This window comes from Schistocerca gregaria, chromosome 4 (genome assembly GCF_023897955.1).
Source record: "Schistocerca gregaria isolate iqSchGreg1 chromosome 4, iqSchGreg1.2, whole genome shotgun sequence".
NCBI lineage: Eukaryota > Metazoa > Arthropoda > Insecta > Orthoptera > Acrididae > Schistocerca > Schistocerca gregaria.
This window is the reverse complement of record NC_064923.1, coordinates 465326075-465350239: the sequence shown is the minus strand read 5'-3', so window position 1 is coordinate 465350239 and position 24165 is coordinate 465326075. Positions and strand designations below refer to the sequence as shown.

At 44.6% G+C, this 24165-nt stretch overlaps 1 protein-coding gene across 1 annotated transcript in view; it reads left to right on the top strand.

Annotated features, from left to right (window-relative positions):
• Positions 1 to 24165, top strand: part of LOC126267773 (laminin subunit gamma-1-like) — a 184457-nt gene that overhangs the window by 139479 nt on the left and 20813 nt on the right. Inside the window, exon 2 of the mRNA XM_049973078.1 lies at positions 19200 to 19388. Coding sequence (XP_049829035.1) covers positions 19200 to 19388 — 189 coding nt within the window. The remainder of the gene's footprint in view (positions 1 to 19199; positions 19389 to 24165) is intronic.

Below are 24165 nucleotides of genomic sequence, written 5' to 3'. Positions count from 1 at the left end.
GAAATTTGTATTTGAGTGTTCTTTGTTCCTCACAAGATCGTGCTATGCCTCGTATTAGAAGAAAAAATGCCTACCAATACGGCTCAGCATTCTACAGCAGCTGCATTGTGATCCGCGAAAACTACAGCCATGTTGCTACTTGCCAATATGGATTCGATGGCTTCAGGAAGGCCATTTTGCTACTTGTCAGTATGGATTCGATGGGTTCAGGAAGACCGTACTCAGTATCATTGCAGGAGCTCAGTGGTTTCGTGCGACTAGCGCCCGAGAGAAGAGCCTTGATTGTGCAGGATTGTACAGCCAAGTCACTTACCTCGAGTTAGTAAATGGGCTATTTTCTAGAAATAGAATGCAACAATGTCTGGAGCACCACTGACTGCCACTGAGGCAACCATTATTTCTCCTTCCCTTGGCGTGGCAGCGGAGAGAGGCGTGAGGACAGTGTTGTATACACTTTTCTCAACAGAAGGTAAATTGAAGACATAAGACAAGAACTAAGAAGAAATGGACAAAATAATCAAATGTGAGAAGAAACAGAAGTAATACATGGCAAGAATACATGCAGTTGCAATCTTGAACCACAAACAAATGTCGAATAAAGAGAAATTCAACATCTGAGGAAAAAATACACTCCTGGAAGTGGAAAAAAGAACACATTGACACCGGTGTGTCAGACCCACCATACTTGCTCCGGACACTGCGAGAAGGCTGTACAAGCAATGATCACACGCACGGCACAGCGGACACATCAGGAACCGCGGTGTTGGCCGTCTAATGGCTCTAGCTGCGCAGCATTTGGGCACCGCCGCCGTCAGTGTCAGCCAGTTTGCCGTGGCATACGGAGCTCCATCGCAGTCTTTAACACTGGTAGCATGCCGCGACAGTGTGGACGTGAACCGTATGTGCAGTTGACGGACTTTGAGCGAGGGCGTATAGTGGGCATGCGGGAGGCCGGGTGGACGTACCGCCGAATTGCTCAACACGTGGGGCGTGAGGTCTCCACAGTACATCGATGTTGTCGCCAGTAGTCGGCGGAAGGTGCACGTGCCCGTCGACCTGGGACCGGACCGCAGCGACGCACGGATGCACGCCAAGACCGTAGGATCCTAAGCAGTGCCGTAGGGGACCGCACCGACACTTCCCAGCACATTAGGGACACTGTTGCTCCTGGGGTATCGGCGAGGACCATTCGCAACCGTCTCCATGAAGCTGGGCTACGGTCTCGCACACCGTTAGGCCGTCTTCCGCTCACGCCCCAACATCGTGCAGCCCGCCTCCAGTGGTGTCGCGACAGGCGTGAATGGAGGGACGAATGTAGACGCGTCGTCTTTAGCGATGAGAGTCGCTTCTGCCTTGGTGCCAATGATGGTCGTATGTGTGTTTGGCACCGTGCAGGTGAGCGCCACAATCAGGACTGCATACGAACGAGGCACACAGGGCCAACACCCGGCATCATGGTGTGGGGAGCGATCTCCTACACTGGCCGTACACCTCTGGTGATCGTCGAGGAGACACTGAATAGTGCACGGTACATCCAAACCGTCATCGAACCCATCGCTCTACCATTCCTTGACCGGCAAGGGAACTTCCTGTTGCAACAGGACAATGCACGTCCGCATGTATCCCGTGCCATCGAATGTGCTCTAGAAGGTGTAAGTCTACTACCCTGGCCAGCAAGATCTCCGGATCTGTCCCCCATTGAGCATGTTTGGGACTGGATAAAGCGTCGTCTCACGCGGTGTGCACGTCCAGCACGAACGCTGGTCCAACTGAGGCGCCAGGTGGAAATGGCATGGCAAGCCGTTCCACAGGACTACATCCAGCATCTCTACGATCGTCTCCATGGGAGAATAGCAGCCTGCATTGCTACGAAAGGTGGATATACACTGTACTAGTGCCGACATTGTGCATGCTCTGTTGCCTGTGTGTATGTGCCTGTGGTTCTGTCAGTGTGATCATGTGTTGTATCTGACCCCAGGAATGTGTCAATAAAGTTTCCCCTTCCTGGGACAATGAATTCACGGTGTTCTTATTTCAATTTCCAGGAGTGTAGTTGGGCCAAGTATTCTGCAGACCTGGGAACCAAAAATTATGTAGTGATTCTGATAACGACCATCATAGTTTCACATAACAGCCCAGACAAATGATAATGGTAGAGCACATCGCGTCCTCACGCAAATACAAACTGACTTAAGCAATTTACTCCAGAAAATCTGTACATACATCTGAAGAACAGAATCACCAATAATAGAATTTAGAAGTGATACTTGCTCTTAACAAGGATGAGTGTGTCATTTTGTGGGCCATCATTAGGTTCTGATCGTAACTAACAAATAGGGTACAGATAGTAGAGACAACAGAAACGAAAAAAGAGACAAAAAATTTTGTGAAGCAATTGTCAGAACCAAAATATTTTAAAATAAAAGTAGGCGTTCCGACTTAACGTCTGGAAAGCGAGGGTCCAGTGCAGGCAATTTTTCTGTGGTGATCAATTGTCTTCGCCACCCCTCTATTTTGAAAGAATGACTTTTAGGGCTTCAGCTTCTGCCTTTCCGCCGTATCAGCAGGTTGATAAGTGTTGTTTTAAAACACTTACTCTCTCTTCAGAAATCAAGTTGTACCATTAGAATGTCGTGATGTCTTCCTCTCGTTGAAGTTATGCTGCTGAATTTACGATTCTGTCCTCTCGATCGGCGAGGTGAGGCAATATCTTCAGGGCGTATCAAATGCACTTGCATTTGCAGTTGCGATTATAGACAGCCATCAGGCGTATAATAGAACGACAACAATGAAAATAAGCGATAAGCCGGAAACCTGAGTTCAATTCTCGGTCCAGCGCAAATTCTGATAGCCGTCATTCCATTACTCGGCTGGTGCTTGTCCATATTCGCAACCGTGAATACAGTTTGTGTGTTTCGTAATTCATAATCGGTGTCGTCGCTGCAGCGTCTGTTCCACCGCACATACATCCACCGTAATTGTAAATAGCACAGGGACTGCAATATCGTAAATTTCTTCCGGGTTTGATCTACTATCTCCGACGTCGGTTTTCTCCCTGTTCCTCGTTTGGATCGCGACACTGGTGTTGGCCTCGGTTGCCTTGGCTTGGAGCTGACTGGAGAGAGCTTCGAGAAAATTTTGCATTTTCGCATAATACATTTCTGCTGTGTAACATTAGTATTAGAAATAGTTAAGTTCAGGATGTACATCAATGACTCACTCAGTCGTGTTACTCCTGGGGAAACCTTTCCTTCGTTGGTTACAGCAACGTTATAGTCACTGAAACGCAAGAGTCCTTTATGCTCAAAATACAAACTGAATGCTGGGAAAAAGTTCACGACTGGGCTATTTGGAAATAAGCGATACTGAACATGAAGCAAACGCTTTGCAAGAATTTCGGTTCTTGTAAGGAGAACAACAGTGTTACAGTCTTAAATTAAATGTAGCTGGCACCCCTATAGATTGCGCAACAAACGCATCATCTGTAGAAATGAATACTGATTGTGAGCTGATGTCATGTGAACAGACCGTGATACCAGCAAACAGAATTTCATCGGCATGTTATGCCTTTAGTCCCGTCAACGTGGTGCCAGTGTCTTTTAGTTACATAATTGTTATTACATACACCCAGTTGTTAGGTACACTAATCTTTCATCGAGAAGAAATGTGCAAAATGTACGTATGGTTTTCAAACTACAGAGTACTATACAACGGACTTAAGAATAACAACCATAAATAATAACCTAGCACATTAAATCTGTGTGCCGAACCGACACTCAGACTCGAGACCTTTGCCTTTTGTGGGCAAGTGCTCTACGACTGAGCTACCCAAGCACGTCTCACGACCCGTCCTCACGGCTTTACTTCCGGCAGTACGTCATCCCCTACTTTCACAGAAGCTCTCCTGTGAAACTTGTAACACTAGCACTCCTGGAAGGAAGGATACAGCGGAGACGTGGCATTTCGCTCCAGAGCAAAAATTTCATTCTGAATAATCGAGCATATTGTAAAGATTTTTTCAAAACTCTGGGGACTTATCTACCCCACGTGAGTAAATTTACCAATCATTTAAGTACATACAAAAATCTCGAAAATAACTGCAGAAACATCTCTGCCTATCATCATGGTACAAGGTACAGACTCAACAAACATTCACCAAGAAAGAATAAATAGAAATTTAAATCCAGTATTTTCTACAAGGAATAAAATTATGCAATAGATTTTCCGAGGAAATTGAAGAGGTTACGGATACCAACTAATTAGAAAGACAATTAAAAGTTTATGTTAAGTAATACGATCTATACTGTGGATCACTTAGATAACACAGAGTAGGGGTTTGTGAACTATAGACCTTACAGAGTAGAGGTGGCTTACGTGCCTGTACAACAGAAGGGTATTTGTGGAAAGGACAGACAAAACTGTACTTGCTGAAGAGGGCTAGTAGGAGATTCAGGGGCAACTGTGTAGCCTTGTAACATTACTCAACATCGCCTTTACATGTTGGTACTGTGAATAGCAGAAAGCAAAGGGAAACTACAGCTGCCATTTTTCCTGAGGGAAGCTCTACTCTATAGCTTAATGATGATGGCATATTCTTGCACACTCCATTCTCATCACCAGTCGGTGACTACTCAGGAGAATGTCGTCAGGAAAACCAGAATTGGCGTTCTGCGGATCGCAGCTTGGAATGTTAGATCCCTTAATCGGTTGAGTGGAATAGAGAATTTAAAAAAAGAAATAGATCGATTGAATTTGGATATAGTGGGAACTAATGAAGCGCAGTTCCAAGGACAGAACTTCTGGACAAATGAGAGGAGTTTTATAAATACAAAATTAAGTAATGGTAATACAATAGTAAGCCTAATGATGAATAAGAAAATAGGAATACTGGTAAGCTGCCATAAACAGCACTGTGAATGCACTATTGTAGCCAATACATTCACGAAACCAGAACGCATCACTGTAGTAAATATTTATATGGCGACTAACTCCGTAGGTAATGAAGAGTTTGAAACAATGAATGAGGAGATAACAAAATTATCTAGATTATTAAGGGAGTTGAAAATTTAATTATAATCACATACTTGAATTCGACTGAAGGAAGATGGAGAGAAGGAAATGTAGCAGGAGAATATGGACTGTCGGGAAGGAATGAAAGGGGCAGCTACCTAGTAGAATTTTGCACAGATAACAATATAATCATTACTAATCCATGGTTTATGGATAACGAAAGACGGTGGAATAAGTGGTGGAGACACCAAAAGGTTTCAGGTAGATTACACCGCTGATGGTACTATGTTGTTGTTGTTGTTGTCTTCAGTCCTGAGACTGGTTTGATGCAGCTCTCCATGCTACTCTATCCTGTGCAAGCTGCTTCATCTCCCAGTACCTACTGCAACCTACATCCTTTTGAATCTGCTTAGTGTACTCATCTCTCGGTCTCCCTCTACGATTTTTACCCTCCACGCTGCCCTCCAACGCTAAATTTGTGATCCCTTGATGCCTCAAAACATGTCCTACCAACCGATCCCTTCTTCTAGTCAAGTTGTGCCACAAACTTCTCTTCTCCCCAATCCTATTCAATACCTCCTCATTAGTTACGTGATCTATCCACCTTATCTTCAGTATGGTACTATATACATTAGGAAACCGGATTTTAAACTACAAAACATTTCCAAGCTAGAGTTCCACTCTGATCATAATTTATTCACCATTAACTACAGATTAAAACTGAATATATTAGAGAAATGTAGGAAGTTAAGAGGGGATCTCAATAAATTGAATGAACTAGAGGTTCCTGAGAGGTTCGGAGAAAGCACTAGGCAGCGATTGACTGAAACAGGTGGAAGGACTAATAGACTAATTGAAAGCTTTGAAAGATGAAATACAGAATGCAACATAGAACCAAATACTCAAAAAGAAAAGACACAGTAGAAATCAGTGAATAACACATGAGATATGGATGTCTAAAACATGAGATTGACTTAAAGCGCAGAATGGCTAAGTAGGAGTGACTGGAGGACAATTGGAAGGCTGTAGAAGCATGCATGACGATGGGAAGGATAGGTGACCTCCATAGGAACATTTAAGAGATTTCTGTAGGAAAGGGAAGCAACTGTATGAATATCAAGAGCTCAGATGGCAAGCCCGTCCTAAATAAAAGGGGGCGGGGGGGGGGGATGAACTTAAAAATTGGAAGGCATATATAGAAGAGCTTTTAAAGGGAAATGAACATAACGTCATTGTTATAAAAAGGGAAGAGCAAACAGATGAAGATGGGAAGGAAGGTATTACATTGCGTGACGAATTTTACAAAACAGTGAGTAAATTATGTCGAAATAAAGCCCCTGGAATAGACGACTTACCCTCATTATTATTGAGATTCTTTGGAGAGGCACCCATGAGAAAACACCTCCACCCGATACGCACAATACAAGAGACATGCGAAATACCCTTGGACTTCAAAAAAAATGTAATTCTCTGGCAGCAAGTAGCACATTCAAATTATTACGATCCGAAGTCAGATTGGGCGTCATTCAAATAAAGATATATAAATATGTTCAATGACAAAGTGAGAATTCAGCCGTGGTGATACTGTTTTTATTACACTGGTTAATACAAGAACACATTGCACTCAAAGTATACCTTCAACAAAATAATAAAAGCCCGAGTGATGGTATGGTGGCATTCAGCCAGTACCTTTCGCTGACATCAATACTGATAATCGTGGAATTTGTTGCATAGGAAACCGCCGGTTTAGATCGTTGCGATAATGTTAGTCCCCCGCGGTGTATCAAATACCATTTTAACATATATAGGGCAAAATATTACAAAGACTAATGGGAGATAACTAATATTTGTTATCACTGCCACATTGTATGTCCGGCATGTTAACCCGGCCGCCAGTGGTTCACGCTCGACTCTACCAATTATGCTACCAGCAGTACACCAACGTATGATGTATTACATAACAGCCAGGCGCAACGAGTTGGTGTGAATACAATTTTATGTGACACTGCAAGAGAGAGCGTTCTGAACAAATGAGATACCATGTAATTTGTGATTAATTTTATGTAAAATTATTTTTCTGATCTCTCGTAGTTTTAAAAGAATGGACCTATCTCGCTTTCAAAATAGGAGATCAATACACTAAAATGGTACCTTAAGGCCTTTGAATACGATCGCCGCCCCACTGTGAGAAACATTCAAAGCGGTGCCTCCAGATGGAGGAAATCTTGAATATGCGCACCGTCACACAGCGAGAAACACAATTCCCAGAGCCGACGTGAACGTGTTAATACAAAAGAAAAGCACTAGCTGATACAAAGATAGCGGAAATATGCCAGTAGAGAAACAAAATCTCCTAATTAACTATTTAATTTTACTTTTTCGTTATGCACATTAAAAATTTACGACTACCGGTCCATACAATCAACTTTGCACTGGTGCCCTAGCTCGAATAAAATAACGTTGTGAATGATAGACGTTAGTGGCGAGGGATGGTGTTGAAAGCTTCCCCCTCTCCTCACTCTTTGCAACCCGCCACGCCTGACAAGCAGGCCATACAGTGAACATTTGGAGCCTGAGAAAGAGTGGCGGATGGCTGTTGCCTGACTTCTATAGGTCAAATCGGACATATGTCTTAATCAAAATTATTTTCATCTAAGTATAATATTTCAAACTCTACCAAATGTTAAACATAATGATCGAATTCCCGTTGAGAAATCAATTACTTTTCCCTATTTTTGCATAATTTGCATATTATAGCATATTCCTTTGAAAAAATAAGAGCTATGCGTTGCCTGTTGCATATTTCCATTTTCTCACCTGTCTTCACAAATGCAAATGCAAATAGGGACTTCCGATCCTTACGTCATTTGTCACATTTTATTACACTCGCCACCCGAACAGGTCTGTGGTACGTGTCACTCAATGGGCGGATATAAGTTTTTCAATTGGACGCCATCTCCACCACTGGCGTCTTTCTAATACATCCCAGTTTTCCAAACTTCCAGTTTACCGTCGAATCCGAACCGCGTGTCATTCCTGATGACTCCGCACATCGTTGAGGCTTGAAGGCTCCATTAGAGGTGGACTGAATATTTTCAGGGTCCGACTGGTTTTCGATCCCGCGACTGCCACGTAACAGTCATGCAAGGTCCACCGGCAAACGTTACTTTTTTAATCATGTACCCCTATTAGACTGCTACGAATTCGTTCGACACAGAGAAGTACATAATGATAACATGTAAGTGTACACAGACGTTATGCGTAGTTACGTTTGCTTATACAGAGAGCTGTTGTCCCTGGTGGTCTAGCAGTAAGTAGCCTGCCTGGAAACCAAGAGCTCTCGCTCTCGACTCCCTGTCAGACCTTGGACTCTTTCGGTCTGCCTTTAACTGAGCCTTCATCTCTCAACATCATGGTTGTTCACCAGGAATAACACGCGGTTCGGATTTCATCTGAAACTGTAGGTTTCCTTTCCCCGTTAGTGTAACTGGGGTAGGTTAGGGACGCACAAATTGCCGAAGTCACGCAAATTGGAAGATTAGCAGCAGGCGGTTCAGCACTCCAAAATTATTATTATTGTTATGCTGCAAGCTTTATATGTATTAGTTCTACTATTCTAATATGTTGTGGTGGACATTGATTTCATACTTGATAGACATTTTCTGTGGTGAAAAATTATCGCTGACAATCAGTAAATTTAAAAAAATGCGTACATTGGTTTGATTTGTGATGTACGGACTTCTCCGACAACACCGTCGATTTATAGACGCGTACAAGCTTGTCGTTGTTGTTGTTGTGGTCTTCAGTCCTGAGACTGGTTTGATGCAGCTCTCCATGATACTATATCCTGCGCAAACTTCTTCACCTCCCAGTACCTACTGCAGCTTACATCCTTCTGAATCTGCTTTGTGTATTCATCTCTTGGTCTCCCTCTACGATTTTTACTCTCCACGCTGTCCTCCAGTTCTAAATTTGTGATCCCTTGATGCCTCAGAACATATCCTACCAACCGATCCCTTCTTCTAGTCAAGTTGTACCACAAACTCCTCTTCTCCCCAATTCTATTCAATACCTCCTCGATAGTTGTGTGATCTACCCATCTAATCTTCAGCATTATTCTGTAGCATCACATTTCGAAAGCTTCTATTCTCTTGTGGTCTAAACTATTTATCATCCACGTTTCACTTCCATGCATGGCTACACTCCATACAAATACTTTGAGAAACGACTTCCTGACACTTAAATCAATACTCGGTGTTATCAAATTTCTCTTCTTCAGCGGGGTGTTATAAAATCGTTTAAGTTAAACATCTTGTTATACGTAGTTAATAACGAACGAGGTGAAATAACATGCAGCTTGTTTCTGTAGTCCGGGAACACTTAAAAATATTATTGTAGCTGAATGAGTAGCATTACAAAGTAACAACACACATAATTTGAAAGAGTAAACTTGTAAGCTTTTCTCTCATTGTAAGTGCGACTTGTAGTTCCATTTGTGGTCGCTAGGTGGTATCATAATCAAGCTGGCGCTTTTTGGAGCCTTCCGCGTGCTAGAATTTGACAAAACAAGGAGTGCGACTGATATCCAACGAAAATTTAGCGAAATCAGCGCCTTCCAGAAAGACAGTCTACAGTCTGTATGTTAAGTTCGTTAATCCTGGGTGTTTGTGTGACAAGTAGAGAAGTGGTCGGCCAGGAGTGAATGAAAATGACGTTCAGAGAGTGAGAGAAGCTTTCGCAAGGAGTTCGGCCAAATCTCTCTTCAGAGTTTCACTTAAGGTGGAAATGTCACCAACGATATGGCATGTTTTGCGTAAGAAATTAAACACGAAACCATACAGACTACAGTTAGAGCGTAAGTTATATCCTAAAGACAAAGAACAGCGATTTGAGTTTCTTTGCATAGCAGATCGAAGATGATGGTTATGTGAATTCAATAATATTTTTGGACGAGGCAACGTTTCATACAAATGGGAAAGTAAACAGGCACAATTGTAGGATTTGGGGAACAGAAAACCCGCATAACATTGTTGAACACGAGTGAGATTCTCCGAAGGTAAAAGTTTTTTTGTGCCATGTCTCATAAGAAAGTCTGTGGACCTTTCCCCTTTCAAGAGCAAACTGTTATTGGAAAGTTCCGGAACCTATACGGAAATAGGAATAGAGAACAACATAAAAATCATTTCCGCCTTTTTTATTGATCATGAAAACCACACATTGCATGTTGTACCACCTGTACGACCTGTAGAAGTGGTGGTCCAGATTGCTGTACATGCTGGTACCTCTAATACCCAGTAGCACGTCCACTTGCATTGATACATGCCTTTATTCGTCATGGCATACTATCCACAAGTTCATCAAGGCCAGAAATGTTGGTCCAGATTGTCCCACTCCTCAACGGCGATTCGGCGTAGGTCCCTCAGAGTGATTGGTGGGTCACGTCGTCCATAAAGAGCCTTTTTCAATCTATCCCAGGCATGTTCGATAGGGTTCATGTCTGGAGAACATGCTGGTCACTCTAGTCGAGTGGTGTCGTTATCCTGAATGAAGTCATTCACAAGATGTGCTCGATGGAAGCGCGAATCGTTGTCCATGAAGACGAATGCTGGCGATATTGTTGCACTATCGGGCAGAGAATGAGATTCACGTATCGTACGGCCGTTACGGCGCCTTCGATGACCACCAGCGGCGTACGTCGGCCCTATGCGACGATTATCTAGTTGAACGCATATGCGACACTCATCGGTGAAGAAAACGTGATGCCAATCCTCAGCGGCCCATTCGGCATGTTGTTGGGCCCGTCTCTACCGCGCTGTATGGTGTGTTTGCAAAGATGTCCAGTGCACCCACCTGTTGTGTATGTCTCTCTCTCTCTCTCTCTCTCTCTCTCTCTCTCTCTCTTTCTCCCTCTGTGTGTGTGTGTGTGTAAAAATTCAGAATTATTAGTAATAACACTTATTTAAATCTGTTGCTTTGTTTTCCCATAGCCAAATAGATGTAAAAAAACATTTCGTGGATTTTTGAGAAAATTACTAAGGAACTATTTATCATGGTGTTTTAGCGTGTGACTGCTTTTCGACCCTCAACTGTGTTCTGGAGCTACGACGCGTTCTAGCAATCAAATCTCCGTTCGGCAATTCTGGTTTAAGTTTTAGCCCGCTTTAGCTTCCGTAAAACTCCAAGTACACAGTAGATGATGTCGAGCAGCTGCTTGCAAGAGATCTTGTGCAGTTTACAGTATGTGAATCGGCGACACGGTCGAGAGTCGTTTTACCCAACAGATCTGAAGTGAAAGCCTCAAGAACTACAATTTATTACTTTTCAACCAGAATTACCAATCTAGGCTCGTACATTGTGGAAAAAGCACTTTACGCGAGCGGCTGTATGATCTACGCTAACAGGGTAATATAATTAAACGCATGCAAGTGCTCTGCGAGAACTTGTTAGAAAGGGATACAAAAAATAATGATAGTTAAGTACGAATCTTTTATACACTGATTTGCTGAACAATATTTCTCCTTTGTACGTCAGTGGTTAATGAGGTATCCAGTATTAAGGCTCTAGTTTCACAGTTTATTCCTAAGCTATGAACTCATTAATGCCAGTCAGCGTCCGTATTAAGTTCGCCCCGATGAACCATATTGATTAGCGTTGCCCCCTAATGGTTATTCTACGAGCATCCGGCCACAGGTTGACGTTTAATCGAAGCCTTTAGCGATCAGATACCACGCCCATTGATGAAAGGGAGGTTGGTTATTTTCTACACAAGACATTCTACATCTTCTAGAGACTGTAGACGAATATTGCTGTTAACTGCGGAATATTGATCGTAAGGTTCTACAATACGATTTGTGCTTGCTATGACGAACAGTTTTGTTGCTCAGTACACTGAGCAACTCCTCCGCAAGAAGCAATACCGATTCGGCAATTACGGATCGTATAAAACCGGGCTCGCAATTTTAACGAGATTCCAAAGGAAGAAAGTTGAGCCCAAGTTGATGCGATATTTCTCCCGAAAAACATTTGATGCGATTTCACGCTACCACCAAGTATACAACATACGCAGTTAACAAGTAGCATGGCCCATATACGCTTTGACTGAAGCCTTCTTGCTGACAGAACTCAGCCTATCATCCTCGTCAATAGCAGTGAAGAACGTACTTTAAGGAAGTATTATCACACATTATGTAGCGAGCGTCTATCTGAATTATTTCACCTCAAACAAGTTTCGACTGATTTGAGATATTAGTGATCTGTTTTTACGTAGTTAAACTATCACTACGGTAAAGCCGTCTCAATCCGTAGGTTTTTGTGAGCAATGATGCTGTTTTGTCTCGACTTTGAACTGACTTGCCCATCCAGTGATAGGAGGATCTAGGTTTTAACTTCGACTTCAAACCACGTAGCTACTCGGCTTTTTTCACACTGACAAACACTGACAGAGATGAAACAAGTGATGGGTGACACATGAAAATTCTATGACTTACCTCGGCTCGGACCTGAAACCTATGGTTCAGTCGTTTGGCACTTGACAATTGACTTAAGCTGAATGATCCACAGAGAATAATAAACTAATGAGCAGTTTGTTTTGGTAGGGATCAGAACGAAATAACGAAGCTGACCTAGTTCATGTCATATTATCGTGTACAACTTCTTAAGCAAATTTCGTTGAAGAATGACACAAAATTGTCTGCACAGCTGTTCGTTGCGCCTGGCTAATAGGCAACAAATTATAAGTTGGTGTATTGCTGGTAGCATAATTGGAAGGCAATTAAGCCTGAACGACGTTCTGCTTAATCTCATTTCGCGTTCGCAGATAATGATGTTACGGGCGGCACAACTGTCGGTTGATCAGACTTGTATCTAGTAGTAATAACAAAACTGTTCATGCTTCTCCACCACTAACGATAGCTTTCATGGAAAAGTATTTACTTTTTTAGCCATATCGTCAAATGCGGAAAATGCCCAAAACTTTTTTGCCCCATCTTCATATGGGCGAATGTGAGTGTGTTTCGCTTCAGTGGGAGGAAGACATGAAAGTATAAGCCTTATGAAACTATAAAAAGTAATTTTACTGTGAAATAAAATAAAAGTAAATAAAATAAAGATAGTTTTTATCGAAAGCTCACATCTTTACACAACAGTGGAATCTATATCTGCTGCTGGATATCATAAAATATGGTACCATTTTGCAACAGTGTGTGTTGCAACACACTTAAATCCTTCTTGACAAGCTGCCCACAAGGCAGTCCAGGAATTACTGGTCGCGTCTGTACCACTTTCTGTCCTGAGATGTTCCAGTGGGAGAGGACGTTTCTTGTGACGGTGAACTGCAAGTCTCAGCTTGTTCTACGCAGATAACGGTGGTCATTATATTCGGTTGATGGGCAGCGCGGTGTGCTCGTGCGTTATCGTGTTGGAAGACACCTTATTTTAGATCCGTGTGGCGATGCTGTGTTGATTATATTTATATGTTTTGAGGATGCCATTATGGTCTTGTCACTTTAGGACATGGTGTAAAAAAGATCTGAGGGAGGTCATTACGGACTGAAACCGGTCATCGTCTAAAGAATTCATATTGTGGTCAAAGACTGGAATAAAAAACATTTGACAGTATTGGATCACTGTTTGTATACGCGACTATGTCTCAGTTGGGGAAGACGAACTCACCGCCGAACTGTTGACTGTAGGACTGGACAATAGGTTGAGGAATCCTGTCTCAATGATGCACAGCCCTGCTATTGCTGTCTGTAACAATTACAGGCGTCCGACATCCTTGATACCAGCCCGATATGATACTGTGTGATTAAGAACATCTGGCTCGTTAATACGACGTGTCATCACGGCTTGAACTCTATTGTGGCTACTTTGAATGAGATGCCTGTCTTTGGAGGAATGGCGGATATTCTTCCTGAAGAGCTAGAACCAGAGATGGTAGTGACGTTGGACAGTGGGGTCTGGAGTGAAGTCGACGTTCTATCTCATCCCAGAGGTGTGTAATTGGGTTCATGTCGGGACTCTGAATAGGCCAGTCCATTTCAGGAATGTTATTCTCCATGAAACATTGTGCCAGAGATGCTGCTTTGAGGGAACATTGTCATGTTAAGTCAATCAATCATCGTCTGCGAAGTGCTCCTGTACTGTACGTAGTATAAAGGGCTGTAAAATGTGTTCATATCCCTCCACATTTAGCCGTTTTCTTAGGCGCAACAAGGGAACGACACCCTAACCACGAAAGCGACTCCCATAGCGTAACGCCTCCTCCTCCACACTTCACTGTTGGCACTACACATAATGGCATTCGCCAAACCCAAATCCTTCCACCCGAATGCCACAGGGTATAGCTTGATTCATCACTCCAAATCACGCGTTTCTAGTTATTTACTGACCAGTGGCGTCGCTCTTTACACAACCTTAAGTGCCATTAGGCACTGACTACAATAATGTGTTGCTTATGAGGAGATGTTCGGCAGTTGTACAACACTCTTAACTTCCCACGCACAGATATTGTGCTACCTGAACCGCTTGTAGTACACTGGAACTCCTCCAACTGATTTCATATGATTTTAACAGACAGCCTCCGCAATGCTCGATGCTTCCTATCCGCCAGAAAATGAGATCTGCCTGGTCCTAGCTCAGCAGTGGTTGTCCCTATGCATTTCGACTTTACATTCACATCACCAACAGTCGGTTTGGGCAGCTCTGGAAGGTTTTAAATGATGTTCGTGGATTTGTTACTCATAGGACATCCAATGAATAGTCCGTGTTTGAAGTCTTTGAGCTCTCCTATTCTGCTTTTACTGCCTCTCTACAGACAACACAATGCTCCGAACTCCTTTTGTAACGGCGGGCCCGCCTCTCGTGACATTTCGTGCTCAATTTCGCCTTACAGAGGGGTGTCCGGATACTGTTGATCAGATAGTGCACATTACTTCATCTTTAAATATTTTTATTTCATATTATCTAACAAAGAATAGTAAATATAGACAGAATGTTATATGAAACATTTATTTTGTATCTTCCACTACAGCCCCGTTCGTTCACCATTGGGAGTTGATAAGCTTCGGTTAAGGGTCAGATCCAATCATTTGAAACTACCTTGTGATAATGCGTAACATAAAACTTTCCATTTTCTTATTTATTCTTCTGATAAAATGATATATTTATGTTTTATTCTGTAGAGGTAGTAGAAAAACACCTTGGACATATCACACTATACTGTAAACTATTGATGAACTGGATACTAGTCCAGATTATACTCTATTAACGTAAATCACTAAATTGTATTGACTACTGAAGAAAGTAAAATAGACGCAACAACTCTGAAAATAACCGCAGTACGCTAAGGAAGGTAAAAACGGCAAAATCATAGGCAAAAACTAAGGAATTATTATTATTATTATGGGTAAGCAGAAAATTTAGATTGCCATAGCAAGCTCTGAGATTCATTGAGATAATTCTGTTCAATATATAGCAATCCTTCTTGCCTGAGGAGGTCAGAGACTTAAATAAAGCCGCCAGTTACGTGAAGATCTATCGAAAACAGATTGAATCTCTTCCAGGCCTTGTTTCTGTTGTGCCCTGCAAACGCTGGTAATTGGCCACAAGTCCTTAGTCACAGCAGTGGTCTCCACAACATTGTACTCATAATATTTTATCATTATATCGTTAGGATTTACTGTTTGCTGTCTCTGGCTCTTAATTTTCTCTCATTGTTAGGTGCAATTTACGACCCGACCACACAAAAAAGAAAAACATTTTGTTCATGCCAATGATCATCCTGTAAAGAAAGCAGCGGATTACACAGGTACGTCGCTACGTATTGTATTATGCGGTAGCTAGCAATGGTAGACTTCTTAATACCAACGTTTAACGACATGTTTCCAAAAGAACACTTCAGATGGAAGAACAGTGGAAGGAAGTTCGGAGCAGAATTGCACGCAAGTAACTCTTCCCCAATTCTGTTCATGAAACACCCTGATTGCAGTGACCGAGAAGACCCACCAGAGGATCTTGAAGGGATGGGAACACGTTGTCTGATCGAACTAGACAGGTATCTGTGTGCAGGTGGTTGACACACGTAGTCGTATAGATTACAGAGTTTGGAAAACCTTCCAGGAAGACAGCAACCTGCTATTGAGCTGCTAGATCCTTGTCTTCTCCAAACCCCCATCACGTCTCTCTCTCACTCTCTCTCTCTCTCTCTCTCTCTCTCTCTCTCTCTCTCTCTCTCCCCTTCCCATATACACTATGTGATCAAAAGTATTCGGAAACCTTGCTGAAAATTACTTAAAAGTTCGTGGTGACCTCCATCGTTAATGTTGGATTTCAACATGGTTTTGTCCCGTCCTTAGCCGTGATGACAGCTTCCACTCTCGCAGTCATACGTTCAATCAGGTGCTGGTAGTTCCTTGGGGAATTGCAGCCCATTCTTCACGGAGTGCTGCACTGAGGAGATGTATCGATGTCGGTTGGTGAGGCCTGGCACGAAGTCGGCGTTCCTTAACATCCCAAAGGTGTTCTATAGGATCCAGGTCAGGACTCTGTGCAGGCCACGCAGTACAGAGATGTTATTGTCATGTAACCTCTTCGTCACAGGCTGTGCATTATGAACAGGTGCTCGTTCGTGTTGGAAGATGCAATCGCCATCCCCGAAATGCTCTTCAATAGTGAGAAGCAAGAATGTGCTTAAAACATCAATGTAGGCCTGTTCTGTGATAATGTCACGCAAAAACAACAAGGGGTGCAAGCCCCCTCCACGTAAAACACGACAACACAATAACACCACCGCCTCCGAATTTTACTGTTGACAGTACACACACTGACAGATGACGTTCGCCGGGCATTTGCCATACCCACACGTTGCCATCGGAACGCCACGTTGTGTACCGTGATTCGTTACACCACACAACGTTTTTCCACTGTTAAAACGTCCAATGTTTACGCTCCTTACACCAAGCTATGCGTCGTTAGGCATTTACCGACGTGATGGGCGGCTTATGAGTAGCCGCTCGACCATGAAATCAAAGTTTTCTCACCTTTCGCCTACCTGTCATAGTACCTGTAGTGGATCCTGAAGCAGTTTGGAATTCCTGTGTGATGATCTGGATATATGTCCCTTCACGATGTTTAGGAGTGCGGAAATCTCGCTTACAGACATAACACAACTGACACCCACATCACCTGACCACGTTCGAAGTCCGTGAGTTCCGCGGAACGCCCCAATTCTACTCTCTCACGATGTCTAATGACTACTGAGGTCGCTGATATGGACTACCTGGAAGTAGGTGGCAGCACAATGGACCTGATATGAAAAACGTATGTTTTTTGGGGTGTCTGGACACTTTGGATCACATACTGTAACTCTTAGCATGCAGGGCGGCCGAAGTGGCCGTGCGTTTCTAGGCGCTGCAGTCTGGAACCGCGAGACCGCTACGGTCGCAGGTTCGAATCCTGCCTCGGGCATGGATGTGTGTGATGTCCTTAGGTTAGTGAGGTTTAACTAGTTCTAAGTTAGCATGCAGGTATCAATCACTGTGCGTTATTTATGCCTGTTATCTTGCGTTCCCATGTGGTGAAATCTGTACCATTTTTCGTTATACACTCCTGGAAATGGAAAAAAGAACACATTGACACCGGTGTGTCAGACCCACCATACTTGCTCCGGACATTGTGAGAGGGCTGTACAAGCAATGATCACACGCACGGCACAGCGGACACACCAGGAACCGCGGTGTTGGCCGTCGAATGGCGCTAGCTGCGCAGCATTTGTGCACCGCCGCCGTCAGTGTCAGCCAGTTTGCCGTGGCATACGGAGCTCCATCGCAGTCTTTAACACTGGTAGCATGCCGCGACAGCGAGGACGTGAACCGTATGTGCAGTTGACGGACTTTGAGCGAGGGCGTATAGTGGGCATGCGGGAGGCCGGGTGGACGTACCGCCGAATTGCTCAACAAGTGGGGCGTGAGGTCTCCACAGTACATCGACGTTGTCGCCAGTGGTCGGCGGAAGGTGCACGTGCCCGTCGACCTGGGACCGGACCGCAGCGACGCACGGATGCACGCCAAGACCGTAGGATCCTACGCAGTGCCGTAGGGGACCGCACCGCCACTTCCCAGCAAATTAGGGACACTGTTGCTCCTGGGGTATCGGCGAGGACCATTCGCAACCGTCTCCATGAAGCTGGGCTACGGTCCCGTACACCGTTAGGCCGTCTTCCGCTCACGCCCCAACATCGTGCAGCCCGCCTCCAGTGGTGTCGCGACAGGCGTGAATGGAGGGACGAATGGAGACGTGTCGTCTTCAGCGATGAGAGTCGCTTCTGCCTTGGTGCCAATGATGGTCGTATGCGTGTTTGGCACCGTGCAGGTGAGCGCCACAATCAGGACTGCATACGACCGAGGCATACAGGGCCAACACCCGGCATCATGGTGTGGGGAGCGATCTCCTACACTGGCCGTACACCTCTGGTGATCGTCGAGGGGACACTGAATAGTGCACGCTACATCCTAACCGTCATCGAACCCATCGTTCTACCATTCCTAGACCAGCAAGGGAACTTGCTGTTCCAACAGGACAATGCATGTACGCATGTATCCCGTGCCACCCAACGTGCTCTAGAAGGTGTAAGTCAACTACGCTGGCCAGCAAGATCTCCGGATCTGTCCCCCATTGAGAATGTTTGGGACTGGATGAAGCGTCGTCTCACGCGGTCTGCACGTCCAGAACGAACGCTGGTCCAACTGAGGCGCCAGGTGGAAATGGCATGGCAAGCCGTTCCACAGGACTACATCCAGCATCTCTACGATCGTCTCCATGGGAGAATAGCAGCCTGCATTGCTGCGAAAGGTGGATATACACTGTACTAGTGCCGAGATTGTACATGCTCTGTTGCCTGTGTCTATGTGCCTGTGGTTCTGTCAGTGTGATCATGTGATGTATCTGACCCCAGGAATGTGTCAATGAAGTTTCCCCTTCCTGGCACAATGAATTCACGGTGTTCTTATTTCAATTTCCAGGAGTGTAAATAGACCAATCTGTGTTATGTAAGAACTGTGTTTCATGTCGTCCCACTTTACCGGTGACTACTGCTGTCGAAAGAAGTCTGAGCTTCTCAGCAGTTGTCAAGCAGTGTAATATGTCCTTGGAGCAGAGCTGTTAATCTGTACCGCGACTGTGTATGTCCGCAGGCTGCGAGTGCAACGGTTTCTCGCGGCGGTGCTTCTTCGACGCGGCGCTGGAGCGCGCCACGGGCAGGGCGGCGCACTGCCTCGACTGCCGGGGCGACCGCGAGGGTCCCGCCTGCGAGCGCTGCCGGCACGGCTTCTGGGCCCCGGGACCGCGCGCCGCCTGCAGGCCCTGCCTCTGCCACCCGCTGGGTGAGTCTGTCCGCGCCACACGGTACCCCGTATTGGGACCGACTCACAATGGACGTCGACAGAACAGAACGGAAGGTGACGTCCCAGTGGAATGACGGTGACACCACACTAGGCGGAACGTCTGCTCCACGTCAGTTCACTTAGCACGGTGCCGAAAGATGGAAGTACTGTTATGAGATACCATCTGTGAGACAAAAAGTGGGAACATAAATTGAGGTGACAAGATTCATCGCATATTTCGACAATCGTGTCGGACCACCTCCTGCCTGGTTTGGAGCAGCAGCTCGACGTGACACGGACTCAAGTCCCTGAACGGCCCCTGCAGAAATATTCAGCCATGCTGCCTCTATAGCCGTCCATAGTAGCGAAAGTGTTGTCGGTGCAGGATTTTGTGCACGAACTGACCTCTCAATTACACTACTGGCCATTAAAATTGCTACACCAAGAAGAAATGTAGATGATATACGGGTATTCATTGGACAAATATATTATACTAGAACTGACATGTGATTACATTTTCACGCAATTTGGGTGCATAGATCCTGAGAAATAAGTATCCAGAACAACAACTTCTGGCCGTAATAACGGCCTTGGTACGCCTGGGCATTGAGTCAAACAGAGCTTGGATGACGTGTACAGGTACAGCTGCCCATGCAGCTTCTACACGTTACCACAGTTCATCAAGAGTAGTGACTGGCGTATTGTGACGAGCCAGTTCGTCGGCCACCATTGACCAGACGTTTACAGTTGGTGAGAGATCTGGAGAATGTGCTGGCCAGGGCAGCAGTCGATCATTTTCTGTATCCAGAAAGGGCTGTACAGCACCTGCAACATGCGGTCCTGCATTATCCTGCTGAAATATAGGGTTTCGCAGGGATCGAATGAAGGATAGAGCCACGGGTCGTAACACATCTGAAATGTAACGTCCACTGTTTAAAGTGCCGTCAATGCGAACAAGAGGTGACCGAGACGCCTAACCAATGGCACCCCATACCATCATGCCGGGCGATACGCCAGTATGGCGATGACGAATACACGCTTCCAATGTGAGTTCACTGCGATGACAGCAAACACGGACGCAACGATGATGATGCTGCAAACAGAACCTGGATCATCAGTAAAAATGGGGTTTTGCCATTCGTGCACCCAGGTTCGTCGTTGAGTACACCATCGCAGGCGCTCCTGTCTGTGATGCAGCGTCAAGGGTAACCGCAGCCATGGTCTCCGAGCTGATAGTCCATGCTGCTGCAAACGTCGTCGTGCTGTTCGTGCAGATGGTTGTTGCCTTGCAAACGCCCCATCTGTTGACTCAGGGATCGAGACGTGGCTGCAGTATCCGTTACAGCCATGCGTATAAGATGCCTGTCATCTCGACTGCTAGTGATACGAGGCCGTTGGGATCCAGCACGGCGTTCCGTATTACACTCCTGAACCCACCGATTCCATATTCTGCTAACAGTCATTGGATCTCGAACAACGCGAGCACCAATGTCGCGATATGACAAACCGCAATTGCGATAGGCTACAATCCGACCTTTATCAAAGTCGGAAACGTGATGGTACTCATTTCTCCTCCTTACACGAAGCATCACAACAACGTTTCACCAGGCAACGCCGGACAACTGTTGTTTGTGTATGAGAAATCGGTTGGAAATGTTTCTCATGTCAGCACGTTGTAGGTGTCGGCAGCGGCGCCAACCTTGTGTGAATGCTCTGGAAAGCTAATCATGTGCATATCACAGCATCTTCTTCCGGTCGGTTAAATTTCTGCGCCTGGAGGGCGTCATCTTCGTGGTGTAGCAATTTTAATTGCCATTAGTGTATAATCAGGCAAATATGGCCCATATTCGTTCCATGGATTTCATGTCGTGCAATGTGGGTGCCCAAATCATTCGCTCGATTGTCAAGAATGCTCTTCAAACCAATCGCGAACAATTGTGGCCCAGTGACATGGCGCATTGTCATTCATAAAAATTTCATCATTATTTGGGAACATGGAGATCATGAATAGGTGCAAGTGGCCTCCAAGTAGACGAGCATAACCATTTCCGAACCTTCAACATTGCAGCGCGTCAGCAATCGTTTGTTAATATATTAATGGACTGAGATCCGCCTCGATTGCGAAAAAACACCTAGTGTTTACCTGCAGACTCGGCCCATCCGTACGCCCATAAGATGGCCTTTTTTCATTCTAGTATTCATAGAGTTACAGCTATCCCTCTTGCACCAGATGCGGTAGAAACTGAACTTGTCACACTTGAGAATATTGCTATAAATAATGGCTATAGACCTCAGTTGGTAAGACAGATGTATTATAAGAAAGTAAGGGGAAAAAATATTACTTCTTCCACCCTAGGGAATGCGGTAGATGACAAACAGGTGGCAACAATATCTATCCCTTACATAGGCAATATAAGTTACAAATTGGGGCGTTTACTCAGAGCCCATAATTTCAGAATCGCCTATTCTACTAACAACGGTCTACATAGGAATTTAATTCACTCCTTGCAGAGTAAGAGCGATAAACTTTCCAAATCAGGAGTATATAAAATTACATGCGGGGATTGTCCAAAATTTTACATCGGGCAAACAGGGCGAGCTCTGGCTCTCAGATATAAAGAGCATATTCCTACGCGAAGCGGTGACGGTACTAAAGGCTCTACTTATGCGGAACATCTTGTGCAAGCGGCTCATGCGCCGAGCCCTCCAGTTAACATTGAGCTACTTCATGCTGAGGTCAAGGGCTTAAAATTAGATATCTTAGAAGAAATGCAGATCTTTAAGCATCTGCAACATGATAGAGACAATATCCTCAATGACCAACTCCTATTAAGAAATAAAAATTTTTTTTGATGGTTTTGCGCCGTTACTTCGTTCTTTTCACTCGTAGTTTTGAGGATATGGCGAGCGCGGTTGGTCAAGCTGTTCAACTACTTTTTATCTTTTTATTCTTTTTACGATGTAGGTGGTTTTAGCCCGGTGAACATCTCACGTTTTGTCCCTATATCCTTATCTCCACGACGTCTTTAGACTACGTCCCCTCAAACCCCCCCCCCCCCCCCCCACCCTCATTTGACTAACTACTGACTTTTCATACAGCTTCTAAAAATAAAAAATAAAAATAAAAATAAAATAAATAAATAAATAAATAAAAAATTTGTCATAATCAACAATCATGTATGTTACTCTTCCGAGATACAGTAACCCTGTGTGCTGATCTTTAGGTTTTATCTTGTATTTAGCTCTTCTCGGGTTATGTCCATTTTAATTTTGGTATACGTTGATCCACGTTTGGGAATATACGGGCTTTCTCGTATTTTTATGCGCATGCGCATTAAGTAACTTCCTATTTCTTGCGCATGTGCATAGATAGCGTGTCTAGCTGGTAAGCGAGCTACCGTTTGGTTGCCGCAGTTTGCGACGGAACACGTCCCATCGAACACATGCTGATGTGAGGTGCAGTGTACACCATTAAGTTAAGTTATTCTTTTGACTTTGTTCACATGTACTTTTATGTGTCATCTTTTTCTTTTATAAATATATAGCTATGCTGAGCTTTTAATTATTGACAAAGGTCTTTATAGACACTTTTGAGTTTATTGTTCTGAAGAAGGTGTAGTTATCTACACCGAAACCTAGGTAAACACTAGGTGTTTTTTCGCAATCGAGGCGGATCTCAGTCCATTAATATATAACCATTTCCAGTCAATGATCGGGTCAGCTAGACCAGAGGACCCAGTCCATTCCATGTAAACACAGTCGACACGATTATGAAGCCGCCACCAGTGCCTTGTTGACAATTTGTCCATAGCTTCGTGGGGTCTGTGCCACACTCGAACCCTACCTTCAGCTCTTACCAACTGAAACCGGGACTCATCCGACCAGGCCACGGTTTTCCAGTCGTCTACGGTCCAACAGATATGGTCACGAGCCCAGGGGAGGTGCTGTAGGTGATGTCGTGCTGTTAACAAAGATACTAGCATCGGTCGTCTGCTGTCATAGCCTATTAACGCCAAATCTCGCCCTCTGTCCTAATGGAAACGTTTGTCGTACGTCCCACGTTGATTTCTATGGTTATTTCACGCAGTGTTGCTTGTCTCTTAACACTGATAATTCTTAGCAAGCACCGCTGCTCTCGGTCGTTAAGTGAAGGCTGTCGGCCACTGCATTGTCTTGGTGAGAGGTAACTTCTGAAATTTGGTATTCTCGTCACACTCTTGACACTGTCGTTCTCTAAATATTAAATTCTATAACGATTTCCAAAGTGGAATGTCTCACATGTCTAGCTCCAACTACCGTTCCGCGTTCAACGTCTGTTAATTCCCGTCGTGCGGCCATAATCAAGTCGGACAGCTTTTCACATGGATCATCTGAGTACAAATGACAGCTCCGTCAGTGCACTGCTATTTGATACCTTGTGTACGCGATACTTCACCATCTTGCATATCGCTTTTGTCACCTCAGATTACACTGCCCACCGCCCAGAAGGGAGGACGGAACGAAATGACGGCCTTTGTGACCGAGCGGTTCTAGGTGCATCAGTCCGGAACCGCGCTGCTGCTACCGTCACAGGTTCGAATCCTGCCTCGGGCATTGATGTGTGTGATGTCCTTAGGTTAGTTAAGTTTAAGTAGTTCTAAGTTCTAGGGGACTGATGACCTCAGATGTTAAGTCCCGTAGTGTTCAGAGCCATTGAACCATTTGGCACCCCACACCATGCCGTCTGGTGTAGCACCGCTGTGCCTCTCCTAGGTCACTGCTATTCTCGCCAACGATA